The sequence below is a fragment of the Pseudophryne corroboree genome, chromosome 6 (genome assembly GCF_028390025.1).
Source record: "Pseudophryne corroboree isolate aPseCor3 chromosome 6, aPseCor3.hap2, whole genome shotgun sequence".
Lineage (NCBI taxonomy): Eukaryota > Metazoa > Chordata > Amphibia > Anura > Myobatrachidae > Pseudophryne > Pseudophryne corroboree.
The window spans coordinates 557,853,169-557,871,570 of record NC_086449.1 but is presented as its reverse complement, the minus strand read 5'-3'; the positions used below and the strand labels follow the sequence as shown (position 1 = coordinate 557,871,570).

Below are 18,402 nucleotides of genomic sequence, written 5' to 3'. Positions count from 1 at the left end.
AAATGAAAAAAAAAAACCTAATCTTGTTAACGCACAGAAAAAACAACTGTGCGTTCAGTTTTGGGCACCATTGTATAAAAAAGACATCAGTGAACTAGAAAGTGTTCGAAGGTGAGCTACTAAATTGATGAAAGGCCTAGAAGGACTGGTCTATAAGGAAAGACTTACTAGGCTGAATATGTATACGCTAGAAAAGAGGCGCCTAAGAGGAGATATTATTAATATCTTCAAATATGTAAAGGGACATCACAAAGAGTTATCAGAGGAATTATTTATTAAAAGAACACAGTTTAGGACATGTTGGCACTCGCTGCGACTGGAGGAGAGAAAGTTCCGAACGCAACGGAGGAAAGGGTTCTTCACTGTTAGGGCAATCAGGTGGTGGAATTCCCTGTCAGGGAAGGTGGTAATGGCGGACTCTGTAATTGGATTTAAAAAAGGAATGGATAAATTTCTGAATGAAAAAGCTATCCAAGGTTATAATACTTAAAATATCAACGTGGTTAATCCGGGGGTAACATGAGTTATAGTAGCTAACTAGTCATAAAACATTATTTAGCAAGTATGTAGAATCATCACAACTTAAAACAGGTTGAACACGATGGACAATTTGCCTCTATTCAACCTCAACTACTATGTTACTATGTACAGAGATATCACAAATCCCCAAGGAATGTCCAAGTGTGTCCACAGTTGCGATGTCTAGGCATGAACAGTTGCGATGTCTAGGCATGAACACGATGGGCAATTTGCCTCTATTCAACCTCAACTACTATGTTACTATGTTCAGAGATATCACAAATCCCCAAGGAAAGTCCAAGTGTGTCCACAGTTGCGATGTCTAGGCATGACTGTATGGAAAGAGGAGGCTCCTACCACCATTTGCACACCCCCTGCAAGTACTGGGAGGAGCACCTCCAGTCCAGTTGCTGATTTTGAGATTTAGGATGTCACTGTAGACATACTCCAGGATGAGGAGGATATTGGTGTAGCTGGCACTGAGGAGGAAGTTGACTATGAGAATTCTGATGTGGTTTGTTTGAATAAGGCACCAGTGGAGGCAGTTGTTGTCCATAGCATGAGAAAGCCCATTGTCATGCCTGGGCAAAATACCAAAATAGCCACCTCTTCGGTGTGGAATTATTTCTCCACAAATCTGGACAACAGGTGTCAAGCCATCTGTTGCCTTTGTCAATCCACAATAAGTAGGGGTAAGGACGTTAACCACCGAGAAACATCCTCCCTTATATGTCACCTGCAGCACATTCATCAGAAGTCATTGTTAAGTTCAGAAACTTTGGGTAAGAGCATAAGCAGTTCACTGACACCTAAATCCCTTCTTCCTTTTGTACCCAAGCTCCTGAAAGCCACATAACCAACTCCCTCAATGTCAATTTCCTCCTCAGTCAGGAATGTAAGCAGTCCTGCAGGTCAAGTCACTGGCATGGCTGAGGAGTCCTCTCCTAACCGGGATTCCTCCAGGGTATCCTTGAGTGGTATGCCTACTGCTGCTGCTGCTGTTGTTTCTGCTGGGAGTCGATCGTGATCCTAGAGAGGAAGTCAGAAGACGTCTTGTACTACTTCAACTAAGCAACTGACTGACCAACAGTCCTTTGTGAGGAAGATGATATATGACAGCAGTCACCCTGTTGCAAAGCGGATTACTGAGGCCATAGCAACTATGCTGGTGTTAGATGTGCATCTGGTATCCGTAATTAGTGCAGAGGGATTTAGACAGTTGATGTACTGTGTCCCCGGTACCAAATCCCATCTAGATTCCACTTCACTAGGCAAGTGATTACAGGACTGTACAGGACATTAAAAAAAGTGTCCTCAGTGTCCTGAAAAATGCGGTTGTACCCACTGTCCACTTAATCACAGACATGTGGAGCAGGGCATACTAAGGACTACATGACTGTGACAGCCCACTGGGTAGATGTATTGCACTCCTGCAGAAACAACAGCAGCTGCACCAGTAGCTGTATCTCACAAATACCAACTCGTTCCTAGGCAGGCTATGCTGTGTTTCATCGATTTCCGTAAGAGGCACATCGCTGACAACCTCTTACGGAAACTGAGGGACATCATTGCACAATGGCTTACCCCACTTAGACTCTCCTGGGGATTTGTGATATCTGACAATGCCACCAACACTGTGCATGCATTACATCTGGGCAAATTTCAGCACGTCCCATGTTTTGCACATACAATTTTTTGGTGGTGCAGAATTTTTTGAAAAATGACAGGGGCATGCAGGAGATGCTGTCAGTGGCCCAAAAAATTATGGGCCACTTTTGACATTCAGCGACTGCATGCCGGAGACTGGAGCACCAGCAAACACTTCTGAACCTGACCCGCCATCACCTGAAGCAAGAGGATGGAGGAACAGCAAAAGGCCATTCTAGCCTATACATCCACCTACGATATTGGCAAAGGAGGGGGAATGCACCTGACTCAAGCACAGTGGAGAATGATTTCCGTATTGTGCAAGGTTCTCCAACCCTTTGAACTTGCCACACGTGAGGTCAGTTCAGACACTGCCAGCTTGAGTAAGGTCATTCCCCTCATCGGGCTTTTGCAGAAGCAGCTGGAGAAATTGAAGGAGGAGCTAAGACGGATCGATTTCGCTAAGTATGTGGGACTTGTGGATGGAACCCTTCATTCGCTTTGCCAGGATTCAGCAGTGGTCAATCTGTTGAAATCAGAGCACTACATCTTGGCCACTGTGCTTTATCCTAGGTTTAAAGCCTATGTATCTCTATTTCCAGCATACACAAGTCTGCAGAGGTTCAAAGACCTGCTGGTGAGAAAATTGTCAACTCAAGCGGAACGTGACCCGTCAACAGCTCCTCCATTTTCTCCTGCAACTGGGGCTGCAAGGAAAAGGGTACAATTTCCTAGCCCACCCACTGGCGGTGATGCAGGGCAGTCAGGAGCATGTGTTGACATCTGGTCCAGACTGAAGGAGCTGCCAACAATTACTGACTACTGTCACTGCATATGATACTGTCACCATTGAAAGAATGGTGGAGGATTATATGGGTGACAGCATCCAGGTAAGCATGTCAGACAGTCCGTATGCATACTGGCAGGAAAAGGAGGCAATTTGGAGGTCCTAGCACAAACTGGCTTTATTTTACCTAAGTTGCCCCCCCTCCAGTGTGTACTCCAAAAGTGTGTTTAATGCATCCAGTAACCTTGACAGCGATCGGCGTAGGAGGTTACTTCCACAAAATGTGGAGAAGTTGATGTTCATCAAAATTAATGATAAATTCCTCCAGAAAAACCTTTACCAGCAATTGCCTCCAGAAAATTCACAGGGACCTGTGATGGTGGATTCCAGAGGGGACGAATTAATACTCTGTGAGGATGGGGATGTACACACTGAAAGGGGTGAGGAATCGGAAGATGAGGACGACATTTTGCTTCTGTAGAGCCAGTTTGTGAAAGGAGAGTTTAATTGCTTCTTTTTTGGTGGGGGGATTAATTTCCTCTTTTTTTGTGGAGGCCCAAACAAACCAATCATTTCAGCCACAGTCGTGTGGCAGACCCTGTCGCTGAAATTATTGGTTTGTTAAAGTGTGCATGTCCTGTTTATACAACATAAGGCTGGGAGGGTCCAAGCACAATTCCATCTTGCACCTCTTTTTTTTCTTTGCATTATGTGCTCTCTGGGACCTAGTTTTTAAAACTGTCATCCTGTCTGCCACTGTAGTGCCACTCCTAGATGGGCCAGGTGTTTGTGCTGCCCACTTGCGTCGCTTAGCTTAGTCATCCAGTGACCTTGCTGCAATGTTTTGGCCTAAAAACAACATGGTGAGGTGTTCAGAATAGACTGGAAATGAGTGGAAATTAATGTTATTGAGGTTGGTAATACCGTAGGGCGTAAATTACCCCCAAATTCTGTGCTTTTAGCTGTTTTTATGTTTTTTTCAAACATCATCCAGATCCAAAACCAAAACCCAAAAGGGTGGTTTTGGCAAAGCCAATCCAGATCCAAAAGACGAGTGGAGATCCAGATCCAAAACCAAAACACAAAACCTGAAAAGTGTCCGCCGCACATCTCTAATAAGAATGGTACGATTTTAAAATTCTCATTGCTTGAGACATTGTTTGAAGTTCATAAATACAGAACATCTTCCTATTTTTAGAGTTTGTTTAGTATATCATCCCCTCTTTCTCCAAGGCTATCCAGTTCAATTGCATTAAAAGCCACATCTTCTGGGTTAGTATTACAGTATGTCTCTCGAGGGAATGTTTTTACACAACATTTTCAACTTTATTTTTTATGTTGTGGACATGCTTTTGTATATGCAGTTTTAGAACTCTTTTGGTTTTACCAACATATTTAAAATCACACGTACATTCCGTTAAATAAATCACCATCATGGAATATACAGTATATATAAATCCTCTTTGAAAAAAATTATTAAATAGACTTTCACAATAAAACTTTATTTCTTACAATACATAAATCTTGACATTCCTGGGCTTGGTGTTACAAAGAACTTAACCATCTACCCCATCCAGGAAAGCGCTCTCCGACAGCTTGTCCTCCCATAAATAGTACATGGAACTTTTTAGTTCGAGAAAGATTGATATATGCTAGTGTTGTTTCCATTGTCTATGTGATTGTATTTGTTACAACTGACTGTTGCTATGTTACTGTAATCATTATGGACATTGGGGGTCATTCCGAGTTGTTCGCTCGTTATTTTTTTCTCGCAACGGAGCGAATAGTCGCTAATGCGCATGCGCAATGTCCGCAGTGCGACTGCGCCAAGTAAATTTGCTATGCAGTTAGGTATTTTACTCACGGCATTACAAGGTTTTTTTCTTCGTTCTGGTGATCGTAATGTGATTTACAGGAAGTGGGTGTTTCTGGGCGGAAACAGGCCGTTTTATGGGTGTGTGCGAAAAAACGCTACCGTTTCTGGGAAAAACGTGGGAGTGGCTGGAGAAACGGAGGAGTGTCTGGGCGAACGCTGGGTGTGTTTGTAACGTCAAACCTGGAACGACAAGCACTGAACTGATCGCAGATGCCGAGTAAGTGTGGAGCTACTCAGAAACTGCTAAGAAGTGTCTATTCGCAATTCTGCTAATCTTTCGTTCGCAATTTTGAGAAGCTAAGATTCACTCCCAGTAGGCGGTGGCTTAGCGTGTGCAAAGCTGCTAAAAACAGCTTGCGAGCGAACAACTCGGAATGACCCCCATTATCGTGTGTATGTGCAATGACATCACTCTCCTGCGCCAAGATTCCGGGCCAGTGCTCTCGCCCCCTCGATCGCAGCTAATCCATGTGTGTTCATGTGTAGTTTTTGGGGTATATAACATAAGAACACTGTTGTTAATTTGATTTTCCTGATGACAAACAGTTTGAAATGTTGAAAAGCCACCACAGCTGTGTATTTTTACTCTGATTAACAAATCTCTTTGAGTGCCGCACCTCTGCTTTTATATATATATATATATATATATATATATATACACAGTAAAGAGCACTCATAACTCATGTTTTTTATGTTACTCACAACCTTCATACAGCATAACAGGTTGATGTTTTGACCAAACACTGGCCTTCTTCAGGAAAGGACCATCACAATCAACACTACCACCACCACACCAGCCAATGAAACCACACAATGGGGCAGATGTATGAAAGTGTGCTGTGGTTCCCGCTGACCACGGCGCACCTTAAGGTAGCATTTTGCGCTGCACCCAAATTTATGAACGGAGTGTTAATGCCGTATGCACTGGCCGCCGCGCGCCCCCGCCACTTACCACTTCCCCACAGTAGTGAATGGGAGACGAAGAGCAGAGGCAATGTATAATTGCCTCTGCTGTCCCTTATCGTCTCCTGAAGCCGCCAGTCTGGAACGCCTCCTCTTGGCAGGCGGTGTGTGGCTAAAGCATTCAGGGTTTTTTTGTCCTTTAAATAAACTTTATTGGTCTCCGCCACCACGTTTCCTCTTCGGCCTCTGATGTCAATCCACACGCCTCTTCACTGCCCAGCACCTCGCGGCGTCTTTACAGCCGAACCGCGCATGCACCGCCTCACTCTGCAGAGCCCACTGGGAGCTGAGGTGACAGCGCATGCGTGCTACTGCAGCTAGCGGTGAGAAGTCTGGCTGATGTGGGAGGACGCGTATCACGGGACAGGTGACATAGTGCCCTCCCACATCGGAGGGGGCCAGTATAATACATTGTGGCGCAGAGTCCGGCCGTATCACCACGATAATGTGGAGATACGGCCCCAGGCACATAACGTCCATTAGGACGTTTTTCATACATCTGCCCCAATGTCCTGTATGGTGACCCTGTCCTGCAGAAGGACAGTTATGGATAAAACGCTGACCTGTTATGCTGTACAAAGGTTGTGAGTAATACAAAATCTTTAGTTGATGAAAAGTCCCTGGTGAGTCGCTCTTTATTCCTGCATTTGCATATGGATATCTATGGACTATATATATATATATATATATATATATATATATATATATATATATATATGTGTGTGTGTGGGGGGGGGCAACAATATTGATTCCTTCTCTGACCTTACAATGTCCTTGCTATTTATAAACATGGATTTCTATATTTATAGAGATCAAACTGTAATTATCTGCTCAATTTTACAAGGCTGACATTTATCTTTTCAGCATGGCGAAAACATTTTGCACAAAAAACACATGTAAAAAGTGACTGTCATAAAAAATTTGACAATGACTGTTAGGTGGCCACATTACATTAAAACAGATGTTGTCTACCTCAACACTCATGTTTTCCAAAAAGGTCATATTTTGAGAAATTCTGTCTGTGGAAGATAATAACTGGCTCAGCAAAATAGATTAAATCACCTTTGCATGATTAAAGAATTCCACAAAACATGACCTGTTGGTGGTACCAGAGGACACTAGTTGAGAATCCCTGCTTTATAAAATTCTCATGTAATACATATTATTTTTGCCATTGGTAGAACATGCTAAACTCTGTGCTTAAATTAAATTTGATGGACACATAATAATACTTACCTGATGGGTGATCTGGTGAGGGAAGCTGTCATCGGATCTCTGTGCTGCTGCTGTGACCCCCAGTGTAGTAAAGTGGTGCAGCAAGCGGCAGCTCACTTTACAGCACCAGAGGTCACAGCAGAGCACAGTGTTCAATAACAGGCTTCCCTCCGGAATAAATGATCACTGGTCCTTCGGTGGTGGTATATATAATCGGAGGGGAAGGGGTTGCCAGGGGAAGCATGAGGGGGGTACCAGGTGGCTGCAGTAGCAATGCATGCATGGACACACACTCAGGGTATTTGTAACCAAAAACACTCTCAGTTTTGCAGCAAGCAGATTCGCAGGGACAGATCTTTCTCACAAACTCTGTCCCTGTATGTGATAATTGATTCACCCCTGCAATGTATTCAATTATTGCGGTGCGGAGTGGGCAAATTTATCGCATTGCATCTGCATCTAACATGCGGATTGTGATGAATATGCCCCCTAAAACATTATTATGTATATATTAACATTATTATGTATAAATCTTTTTCAATGAACAATGGCCCTCATTCCGAGTTGATCGCACGTAGCAACTTTTGCTGCTCATGCGATCAACTTGATGCCGCCCTTGTCGGAGTGTAATTTAGCATAGCAAGGCTGCGATCACTTGTGCAGCCCAGCTATGCTAAAAAAGTTTCCTGCAAAACAAGACCAGGGTCAGACTTACCCTGTGCGACGGATCCAGCGACGTAGGTCCCGGGATTGACGTCAGACATCTGCCCTCCAAACACCTAAATCCGCCTGCGTTCACCTCACAACGCCTTGAAAACGGTGAGTATCCACCCCAGAATGCCTCCCGCCTGTCAGTCTTCATGCGATCACCGCTGCAATCACTTTCTGCACTGGCGGCATCACTGAGTGGTCGCCGGGCAATGACATGCGTGCGCATTGAGGGCGCCACGCAGCCGCAGTCCTGACCCGTTTGCCCTGCAGCGAAGAACTGCTGTGTGCGAACTGGTCGGAATGATCCCCCAATACTGTCTCTTTTTCTTCTGACTTTATTTTGAAAGGCTAATTTAGATATATTGGGGCTTATGTAATTGCTTGAGAGCTGCAGGCTGTGTAGAATTTCAGCAATCCTGCCCATAATTTTAAAGCAGCAATCATTTTAAAGGCAAAACCAGGGTTTATAATTCACATTTGAGTTACTTAAATAGAAAGCATGTTGCCTGTTCAATCTTAAATGGCTGCAATGCTTTGTATTTTCCCCATTTTCTAATTCAAACAGTGAAAATTGTCCATGATCGAAAATTGTTTAAATAAAATATTCATTAGTATTATTATCATTTATTTGTTTATTAGATTGCCATTAAACTCCAGAGTTCCACACAGTCTGGAAAATATAATAAGCATCAGATACATAAAGGGTAGAAAAAATAAATGCAGATATAAATAAAGGATATGGAGACCTCGTCAGCTCTTTTTTGAGAGAGTTCACATTCTAATTGGAAGAAAGTACACCTGGAACAAGAGAAGTGAGTGTGGCTCAGAATGAAGATTAGGAAAGTTGAGTGTGCATTAGTGTGGGCAGTACACTGTAGGTGGGAGCATCTTAAGCTCTAATAAAGAATTTTATTATAGAGCATTTAAATATTAGAAGGCAGTGGGAGAAACTGATCAGGCATCATAGGGAATTCCTAAAGTGAATAACAGCACAGGAGAAGTGTTGAAGCTAATTTGACAATGCTTGATTTTGTTCATGTTAAACATTTACCTCACTTGTGATTCACCTGGCTACACCATGGTTGAAACATCTCAAAATGCTCTCATTTATCATGAATCTTCTTGATAATTATGGAGTCTATTCATGAAGCAGTGAAAAGACTGGAGAAGTGACTCAGTGGAGAAGTTAACAATGGCAACCAATCAGTGTTGAGGTAACATTTATAAAATGCATTCTAAAAAATTATACGTAGCAGGTGATTGGTTGCCATGGGCAACTTCTCCACTGGCTCGCTTCTCCACTTTCTTCACTGCTTCATGGATAGATCCCTAATTGTTTGACTATAGAGCCAATCCAACAAATTGGTTACATAACCCCTTTTATAGAAAATAAATTGAGCAGCTGTACTATGTAATGATCAGTCCAGGCAGCAACATTTCCACTCTTCTGTTGATTTAGTCTTTTTTTCTTATAACGCAGTTGTTGTGATCTTTTACCAATTATTTTTGTCATTCCTTTTTTCATTGCCCATACAGTACATTTATAGAAATGCTGAATAAATGGGTTCAGTATGCGTGACTGCCACTGGGGATCCCAGCAGTCAGCATATCGACCACGGGATCCCGGTGGCGGTTTGCCATGAGGGGGGGGGGGCACAACAAGCTTGCTACAATCGCAATGCTGTGGGCTTGATGGCGAGCTGCACTCGCCACAGGTTTTATCACCTGTTTTACCACCCACGAGTGGTAATAGTCCCTGCTGGTTGGCATGCCAACTGTCGGGATTTAGAGGGTGGCGGGATGTAGCCGTCAGTTATGTGACCGGTGGTCTCTTACTGTTGGTCACATAACTACATCCCGAATGAACTTAGCTGGATTAAAAATACTTCCCAATTCAACTTTGCTTGTTTCATATTCAAATGGAACCTAAAATTTATAGATTTGTATACATTAAAAATGAATATAGCTAAAATATATTTTTCAGTTAGTTGGTCTTTTTTGTGATCTTAACCTGTTTTATTGTGATCTGGTTCAATCCAAGACAAATATAGTACTGAAAACCACTGGATTAGGCTACTCATAAAATAGCTATAATTAAGCCTCATACATACTTGGAAATCTATTTGTGATATTTGCTAGAGATATCCCTAAAGTCTTGTTCAATAACATCTGTATCCTATACCCTCAGGTACTTTCTGTAGTTGCCCAACAAATTCAGACTATCCAACGTGCCATATCAGACCAACTACAGACTTTTGTGTTTGAAGGAACTGAAATATGCTTAGACTCCTCATGTACAGTTTTTATTACTATGAATCCTGGCTATGCGGGAAGAGCTGAGCTGCCGGACAACTTAAAAGTGAGTTACTTTGTTATGTATTATAAACTAAATGTATCTATCAAGTTCTCTTAAAAAATGTTAAACCAGTCTAAGAAATTAAAACAGATATGTAAAGTATCATAAACTGCAGAAACATATTAGAATATACTATGTATAGTATCAATCCTGATAAAAAGCAGAGGCATGTCCGAAATGTTGCTGAAATCTTTGGCTATGCTTTAAGCCTAATGAGCACAAAAGTGGACAAACGGAGTATCATGCATCTTTACAGCATATAATATTGGCATCCTAAATTGATGTATCTACTGTGTGTAATGACTATCTGCTATTGCGCAGCACTTATCAATGTACACAAACAATGAGCAGTACAAAATACAGTGACTTACTGTACAAGTCAATGCAGGAAAAAGACATGGTTTATAAACATTTCTACAGTACTAGTTATAACACTTAAATAAGCAACAGGTTGCATGAATGGTGTAATGGTTAGCATTAGTGACTCACAGTACTGAGGTCATGGGTTCCATTCCCACCATGACCCTGTGTGGAGTTTGTATATTTTCCTCGTATATATGTGTTTTCTCCAGGTACTCCAGTTTCCTCCCACAATCCAAAAGTATACTGGTAGGTTAATTGGCTCCCAGCAAAAAAAAAAAAAATATCCCTAGTGTGTGTGTACATAGGCAGACTAAATGGGCCAAGTGGTTCTTATCTGCCATCAAAGTCTATGTTTCTATGTTTAGGGTGGCAGAAAGCAAGGATTAGGTGCCATTGTAGGGGCAGACAGACAGGGGTGACACAGATTGGATAGACAGTGAGCATGGGACAGAGGGTTAGGCTAAGAGATGTATGGTTTTGATGAAGAAGTGGGTCTTGAGTGCCTGTTTGAGGTTTTGTAGAGAGATGGAGAGTCTGATAGGGAAAGGGAGAGAATTCCAGAGGTAGGGATGTGCAAAATCTTGGAGGAGCAGGAGAGGCAGAATTCATTTGATGGGTGGGAGTGTGAATTAAGATAAGATCAGAGATGGAAGAGGAATGGGTAAGGGCTTTGTGAGTGTGAGCAGCTTGAACTGGGTCCTGAAGGGAAAGTAGAGCCAATGTAGGGCTTAAAGGAGAGGGGAGGCAGCTGTAGTATGCTTGGAGAAGAAGAAGAGCCAGGCAGCAGCACTGAGGACAGGTTGGAGTGAAGAAAGGTGGTAGTCAGGGAGGCCAGATAAGAGAAGGTTACAGTAGTACTGGTTGGAGATTGCCATTTAGTATATAAAACATAATATACACACATGCCGAACAAATAGAGTAATGGAGTACTGAACTGTATAGTTTGGTTTAATTATAGCACTAAAATATAGCTGCTCTAAGAAGAAAAATGGAGGTGTATAAATGAATAGCTAGGATGGTGCTATGTTGTTTTTTGTTTGAACTTTGAAGTAAAGTTTCATGATTATCACTATGCCCATATTTCAGATGGATCTGCAAATCCACAAACATAGGTGACAAGTATTGTCATGGGACAGCTCAAAATACAGTGATCATGTCTAATGTTTTAGGTTGATAAGCAGAAGCACTTGACACACATAAACAATGTCTAATGTTGCAGTCCTGTAAGGCTAATAATAGGATTTTAATTACTACCGGTAAATCCTTTTCTCGTAGTCCATAGAGGATGCTGGGGTCCATATTAGTACCATGGGGCATAGATGGGTCCACCAGGAGCCATTGGCAGTTTAAGAGTTTAATAGTGTGGGCTGACTCCTCCCTCTATGCCCCCTACGACCAGACTCAGTCTAGAAACTGTGCCCGAGGAGACGGACAACTTAGAGAGAAGGATTTTACACAGATAGTGGCAAGATTCACACCAGCTCACATATACAAGGCAAACCAAGCTAACTAGCTTGAAACTCAGCAACAGCTGAAAAACAGTACTTAACCAAGTAACAAGGCAGTACATAACTAAGAACAAAGCTGTACTGAACCAGGTAACCACTGCAGGAAAACGAAGCGCTGGGCAGGTGCCCAGCATCCTCTACGGACTACGAGAAAAGGTAGGTAATTAAAATCCTATTTTCTCTTACGTCCTAGAGGATGCTGGGGTCCATATTAGAACCATGGGGATGTACCAAAGCTCCCAGAATGGGAGGAAGAGTGTGAAGGCTCCTGCAGAACTGATTGATCAAACTTTAGGCCAAAGTATCGAACTTGTAGAACTTAGCAAACGTGTTCGACCCAGACCAAGTAGCCGCTCGGCAAAGCTGTAAATCCGAAATGCCCCGGGCAGCTGCCCAGAAAGAACCCACCTTACTAGTAGAGTGGGCCTTAATAGATCTTGGACACGGCAATCCTGCCGTAGAATACACATGCTGGATAGTGAACCTGATCCAGCGAGAGATCGTCTGCTTAGAAGCAGGACATCCAATTTTTCTTGGGATCATAAAGGACAAACAGAGAGTCCAATTTTCTGTGACGAGCAGTCCTCTTCACATAGATTTTTAGAGCCCTTACAACATCCAAGGACTTAGAAGTAATTGAGGAGTCAGCAACTGGCACCACAATAGGTTGGTTGATATGAAAAGCCGACACAACCTTAGGAAGAAATTGCGGACGCGTCCTGAGTTCAGCTCTATCTTCATGGAGGATCAAGCAGGGACTTTTGCAAGACAAAGCCCCCAACTCCGACACACGTCTAGCAGAAGCTAAGGCCAACATAGTGACAGCTTTCCATGTGAGAAACTTGACCTCAACCTCCAGTAGAGGCTCAAACCAATCTGATTGGAGGAACTGCAACACCACATTAAGATCCGAGGGCACCGTAGGTGGCACAAAGGTAGGCTGGATGTGCAGAATGCCTTTCAAAAAAGTCTGAACCTCAGGGAGGGCAGCCAATTGTTTCTGGAAGAAAATGGACAAGGCTGAAATCTGGACCTTCACAGATCCCAACCTCAGGCCCATATCCACACCTGCTTGCAGGAAGAGGAGAAACCGTGCCAGTTGAAACTCCACCGTAGGAAACTTCTTGGATTCACACCAAGATACATACTTTTTCCAAATGCGATGGTAAAGTTTAGACGTTACTCCTTTACTAGCCTGTATCAGGGTAGGAATGACTTTGTTTGTAATGCCTTTCCGAGCTAATATCTGGCGTTCAAGCTCCATTCCGTCAAACATAGCCATTGTAAGTATTGATAAGCGAACGGCCCCTGTTGCAGCAAGTCCACCTGAAGAGGAAGAGGCCTTGGATCTTCCAGCAGTAGATCCAGAAGATCCACATACCAAGCCCTTCTTGGCCAGTCCGGAGCAATGAGGATTGCCTGAACTCTTGTTCTCCTAACGAGCTTTAGAATCCTTGGGATGAATGGAAGTGGCGGAAACACGTACACCGACTGGAACATCCACGGAGACACCAGAGCGTCTACCGCCGCTGCTTGTGGATCTCTGAACCTGGAACAATACCTTTAAAGCTTCTTGTTGAGGCGGGAGGCCATCATGTCTATTTGAGGAACCCCCAAAGATTTGCAGCAACCAGAGGAGAGATATCCTTGCTTTCGGCGACAAACGTATCCTCTGGTGCATGTGTAGGTGAGATCCCGACTACTTGTCTAGGAGATCCAGTTGGAAGGACCGAGCATGAAATCTTCCATACTGTAGAGCCTCGTAAGAGACAACCATCTTCCCCAGAAGGCGAATGCACTGATGAACCGATACCCAGGCTGGCTTCAGGACATCCCGGACCATTGTTTGAATCACTAACGCTTTCTCCTCCGGTAGAAACACCCTCTGAACCTCCATGTCGAGGATCATCCCGAGAAAAGACAATCTCCTTTTCGGCTCCAAATGTGACTTTGGAAGGCTCAGGACCCAACCGTGTTCTCCTGAGCAGATGAGTCATGAGAGCAATGGACTGCAACAACATCTCCCTGGACGATGCCTTTATCAGCAGATCATCCAGATATGGAATTATGTTCACCCCCTGTCTGCGGAGAACCATCATCTCTGCCATCACCTTGGTGAATACCCTCGGTGCTGTGGAGAGGCCGAATGGCAGTGCCTGAAATTGATAGAGACTGTCTAACAGTGCAAATCTGAGCTAAGCCTGGTGTGGCGGCCAAATCGGAATGTGGTGGTACGCATCCTTGATATCCAGGGATACCAGAAACTCTCCCTCCTCCAGACCGGAGATCACCGCTCTGAGAGACTCGATTTTGAATTTGAACACCCTCAGATAAGGGTTCAACGATTTCAAGTTCAAAATTGGTCTGACCAAACCATCCGGTTTTGGTACCACGGAAAGGTTTGAATAATAACCCTTGTTTTGCATATGAGGTGGAACTGGGATAATGACCTGGAACTTTTCCAATTTTTGGATGGCTTCCTGTAGGATAGCCCTGTCTGTCAGCAAAGCTGGTAAGCCTGATTTGAAGAATCGGTGAGGCGGGAGTTCTTGAAACTCCAGTCTGTACCCCTGGGACACAAAATCCTGTACCCAGGGATCCAGTCCGGACGACACCCAGACATGGCTGAAACGTCTGAGCCTCGCACCCACCAGCCCATCCTCCAGGCTGTGCGGTCCACCATCATGCTGAGGATTTTGAGGAACCTGAAGCAGGTTCCTAGTCCTGGGATCCTGGGGATGCAGGCTTTTTGGATTTTGCACGAACACCTCTAAAGAAGGTGGTAGGAGGCTTGGACCTTTTTGTCTTAGTGGTCCAAAAGGACTGCGATGCTGCTGAAGAAAATGGTTTCATCGTAGAAGCCATAGCATAGGGAAGAAAAGGTGACTTACCCGCAGTTGCCGTGGACATCCACGCATCCAGTGCTTCCCCAAATAGAGCCTGACCTGTGTAGGGTAGGTTCTCCACACTTCTCCTGGATTCCGCATCTGAAGACCATTGGCGTAGCCAGAGTCCCCTGTGAGCTGAGACCGACATGGAAGATATCCGTGCAGTCAGCGTACCCAGGTCCTTCATGGATTCTGCCATGAACCCCGCAGAATCCTGTATGTTACGTAAAAATAATTAAATGTCACTTCTATCCATTGTATCCAAATCCTCTAGTAATGTGCCTGACCACTTTACTATGGCTTTAGAAATTCATGCACAGGCAATAGTGGGCCTTAACGCCACTCCTAAAGCAGTGTATATTGATTTGAGCGTAGTGTCAATCTTACGATCAGCCGGTTCTTTTAACACGATAGACCCAGGAACAGGTAAAACCACCTCTTTTGACAGTCTGGAAACAGATGCGTCAACTATGGGTGGGTTTTCCCATTTTTTCCTATCCTCGTCAGGGAAGGGAAAAGCAACCAGAACCCTTTTTTGGGATCTGGAATTTTTTCTCCGGGTTCTCCCAGGATTTTTCAAACAGAGTGTTTAATTCTTTAGACACAGAGAAGGTAAGCAAGGCTTTCTTATTGTCAGTGAAGTAAGCCTCCTCAACCTGCTTAGGTGGCATGTCAGTAATGTTTAACACATCTCTAATGGCCTAAATCATGAGCTGCACCCCTTTTGCAAGGGATGCCGCCCCCCCCTCAGCACATCCCCATCATCGTCTGCTGTATCATAGTTGGTATCCATGTCATCTTGCATAATCTGGGCAAGTGCATATTTCTGTGGGAACATGCTAGGGGATTTTGAAGGAATAGGAACAGAACTTGACCAAACTGCCATAGATTTCTTTAACACCTTAGTTTCAGTCTCAGTATGTGCTACCCTAGTAGAGATCTGAGAGATCATTCCCTTAATAGAAGTCAAACACTCAGGCTCAGTAATAGGGATCTGAGACAAAACATTACATTCCTGTGTACATGTAATGGATTGCTCCTGAGAGGACTTGTCCTCTGCAGCATAAGACAGAAGGGTGGTCATTCCGAGTTGATCGTTTGCTAGCAGTTTTTAGCAGCCATGCAAACGCATTGTCGCAGCCCACCGGGGAGTGTATTTTCACTTTGCAGAAGTGCGAACGCCTGTGCAGCAGAGCGGCTGCAAAAACATTTTTTGCAAAACAAGACCAGCCCTGGACCTACACTCCGTGTGCATTGATTCTAACATTGGAGGGTTGGCTTTTGATGTCACACACCCGTCCAGCATTTGCCAAGCCACGCCTGCATTTTCCCTGGCATGCCTGCATTTTCCCTGGCACACCTGCGTTTTTCTAAGCAATCCCTGAAAACGGTCAGTTGACACCCAGAAACGCCCCTTTCCTGTCAATCTTCTTGCAGCCGCCAGTGCGAATGCAAAAGTCGTGAGAACCTGTGTAAAACCACAAAAGTCTTTGTACTCGTACGTTGCGTGTGAGCATTGCGGTGCATATGCATGCGCAGAAATGCAGATTTTTGCCCTGATCGCTGCGCTGTGAACACCGGCAGCTAGCGAACAACTCGTAATGACCCCCAGAGTCCCTAGACATGGGAATGTGAGAATACAGACACCCACACACACAGGAAAATGTCAGACACAGTTTCCCCCCAGGTATGCCACAGAGAAACACAGAGCTTGGAGACAGCACATATACAGCGCTTCCCTAGGTAGATACAATACAACTACCTAGCGCTGACTGTGTACCTCAATAGACTACACAGTAAATTCACAGCCTTGCCCCCTTTCTACAACCCCCTGGTACCACAAAGGATAGCTGGAGCTGCTGGGACCGCTCTGAGGAGAAGCTCCACCCCCTGAACATGGCGCTGATTCCCGCACTTTGCTTCTTTATACTGGCTTGAGGTATGTTGCTGGCAGCATTACCGAGGTCCCTGACAGCCTTGGTGCCAGTGTAGGGTATAGGCGCTGGATCAGGGTGCCCCTCACAGCTGGGCCTCCGGAGAGCACCAGTGCCCACCCTGTTGCCACCATCTTCACACTGGCTCCCTGCTTGCTGAGGGGGCCGGTGACTTACTCACCACCAGAATCTTCCGGCTCTGTTAGGTGGTGGTGGCCTGCTTTGGGAGTGAGCGGTCACCTGGGGCGGCTAACAATCATCAGCCTCAGGAGCTAATGTCCTGTCAGCGGAGATAGTGGCTCAAAACCCGTCCGGGCAGACACTACTCCCCCCTAAGTCCCATGAAGCAGAAAGGCTGTTCCCAGCAGCCTCCCGGTGCCTAACTCTAGTAAAAACAATAAAACTAGAAAAACTCCTATGGAGCTCCCCTTGCTGTGACCGGCTCCTCCGGGCACATTTTCTAAACTGAGTCTGGTAGGAGGGGCATAGAGGGAGGAGTCAGCCCACAGTATTAAACTCTTAAAGTGCCAATGGCTCCTGGTGGACCCGTCTATACCCATTGGTACTAATATGGACCCCAGCATCCTCTAGGACATAAGAGAAAATATACTATTCAATTGCTTTGTTCTTGAAGAAATTTAGATTAAATGTGACCAAATGTTCCTATCACGAAATGTGATATCCTTTACAATCATCAGTCAGTCATCGAACTATAAACAATTAGGTTGGTGGCATTTTATCCTTTATGTACAGTATGTACAATATGGAACAATCAGAGAGCAATCCCCATTAAATATTGTTGTTATAGAGATACAATGACTACAAAGCAATTGTAAAGCAATGATAGACTTTAACTCACTTTTTGTAACATTATTCACAAAGCATTGCCCTACACTGTCTGGTTTTACAATTTTTTTCATCACATATTATTGTCTAACTTTAATAGCAGGTCCAGTTTTTTTTTATAATATCTTTTTACTAAACAGTCCATCAATTGAGTCAAGGTACAAAGAGTATAAGAAGCCGATAAACAGAGAAAGTACATAGCTTTAACAGAAATACAATGCACCTTGTCATATCAAACACCTAAAATAATAATGACTGTAGGGCTTTTTTTCAATATAAGAAACAAAAAAGAAAGCAGAGAAAAACAACAACAACAAATGTTTAGACAGTGACAAAAAGAATAAATCAAGCAAGCTATACAATTTTCACATCAAATTGCACAGTTTGAAAAGTTAAAAAATTACAGGGAAGAAGAAAAGGAAGAAAGTGAGAGGAAAATAAAAAAATAGAGAATATAAGAATTGGAAGAAGAGTAAGTAGGAAAGAAAAGGAGAAAGAGTGGGAGAAAGTAAAGATGAGGATGTGGGGGGATTGAGGGTTTAAATAGCATAAAAAGAAGTTATGTGTTAACCAAGACATCGGAACATAAAGGGTTCACTAAACAAACAGAAATGTTATGTGGTTGTGAAAACAGAAGGAGTGAACTGTTGTTTAAATTGTTAAGAAAGGCGATAGATCATGTACCAAGAGGTATTCTCAAATACCTTCCAGATTTGGTCTTGGGTAGATGTGGGCAAGTTCCAATTACTTTAAGCTCGGAGTCGTTGGAGTGATCTAATGGTACAAAAT

The 18,402-nt window shown here is 43.8% G+C and overlaps 1 protein-coding gene across 1 annotated transcript in view; it reads left to right on the top strand.

Moving 5' to 3' along the window:
* LOC134934622 (dynein axonemal heavy chain 3-like) overlaps positions 1 to 18,402 on the top strand; it is a 1,803,147-nt gene that overhangs the window by 763,208 nt on the left and 1,021,537 nt on the right. The window contains exon 30 of the mRNA XM_063930015.1: positions 9,907 to 10,077. Within this exon, the coding sequence (XP_063786085.1) occupies positions 9,907 to 10,077 (171 nt within the window). The remainder of the gene's footprint in view (positions 1 to 9,906; positions 10,078 to 18,402) is intronic.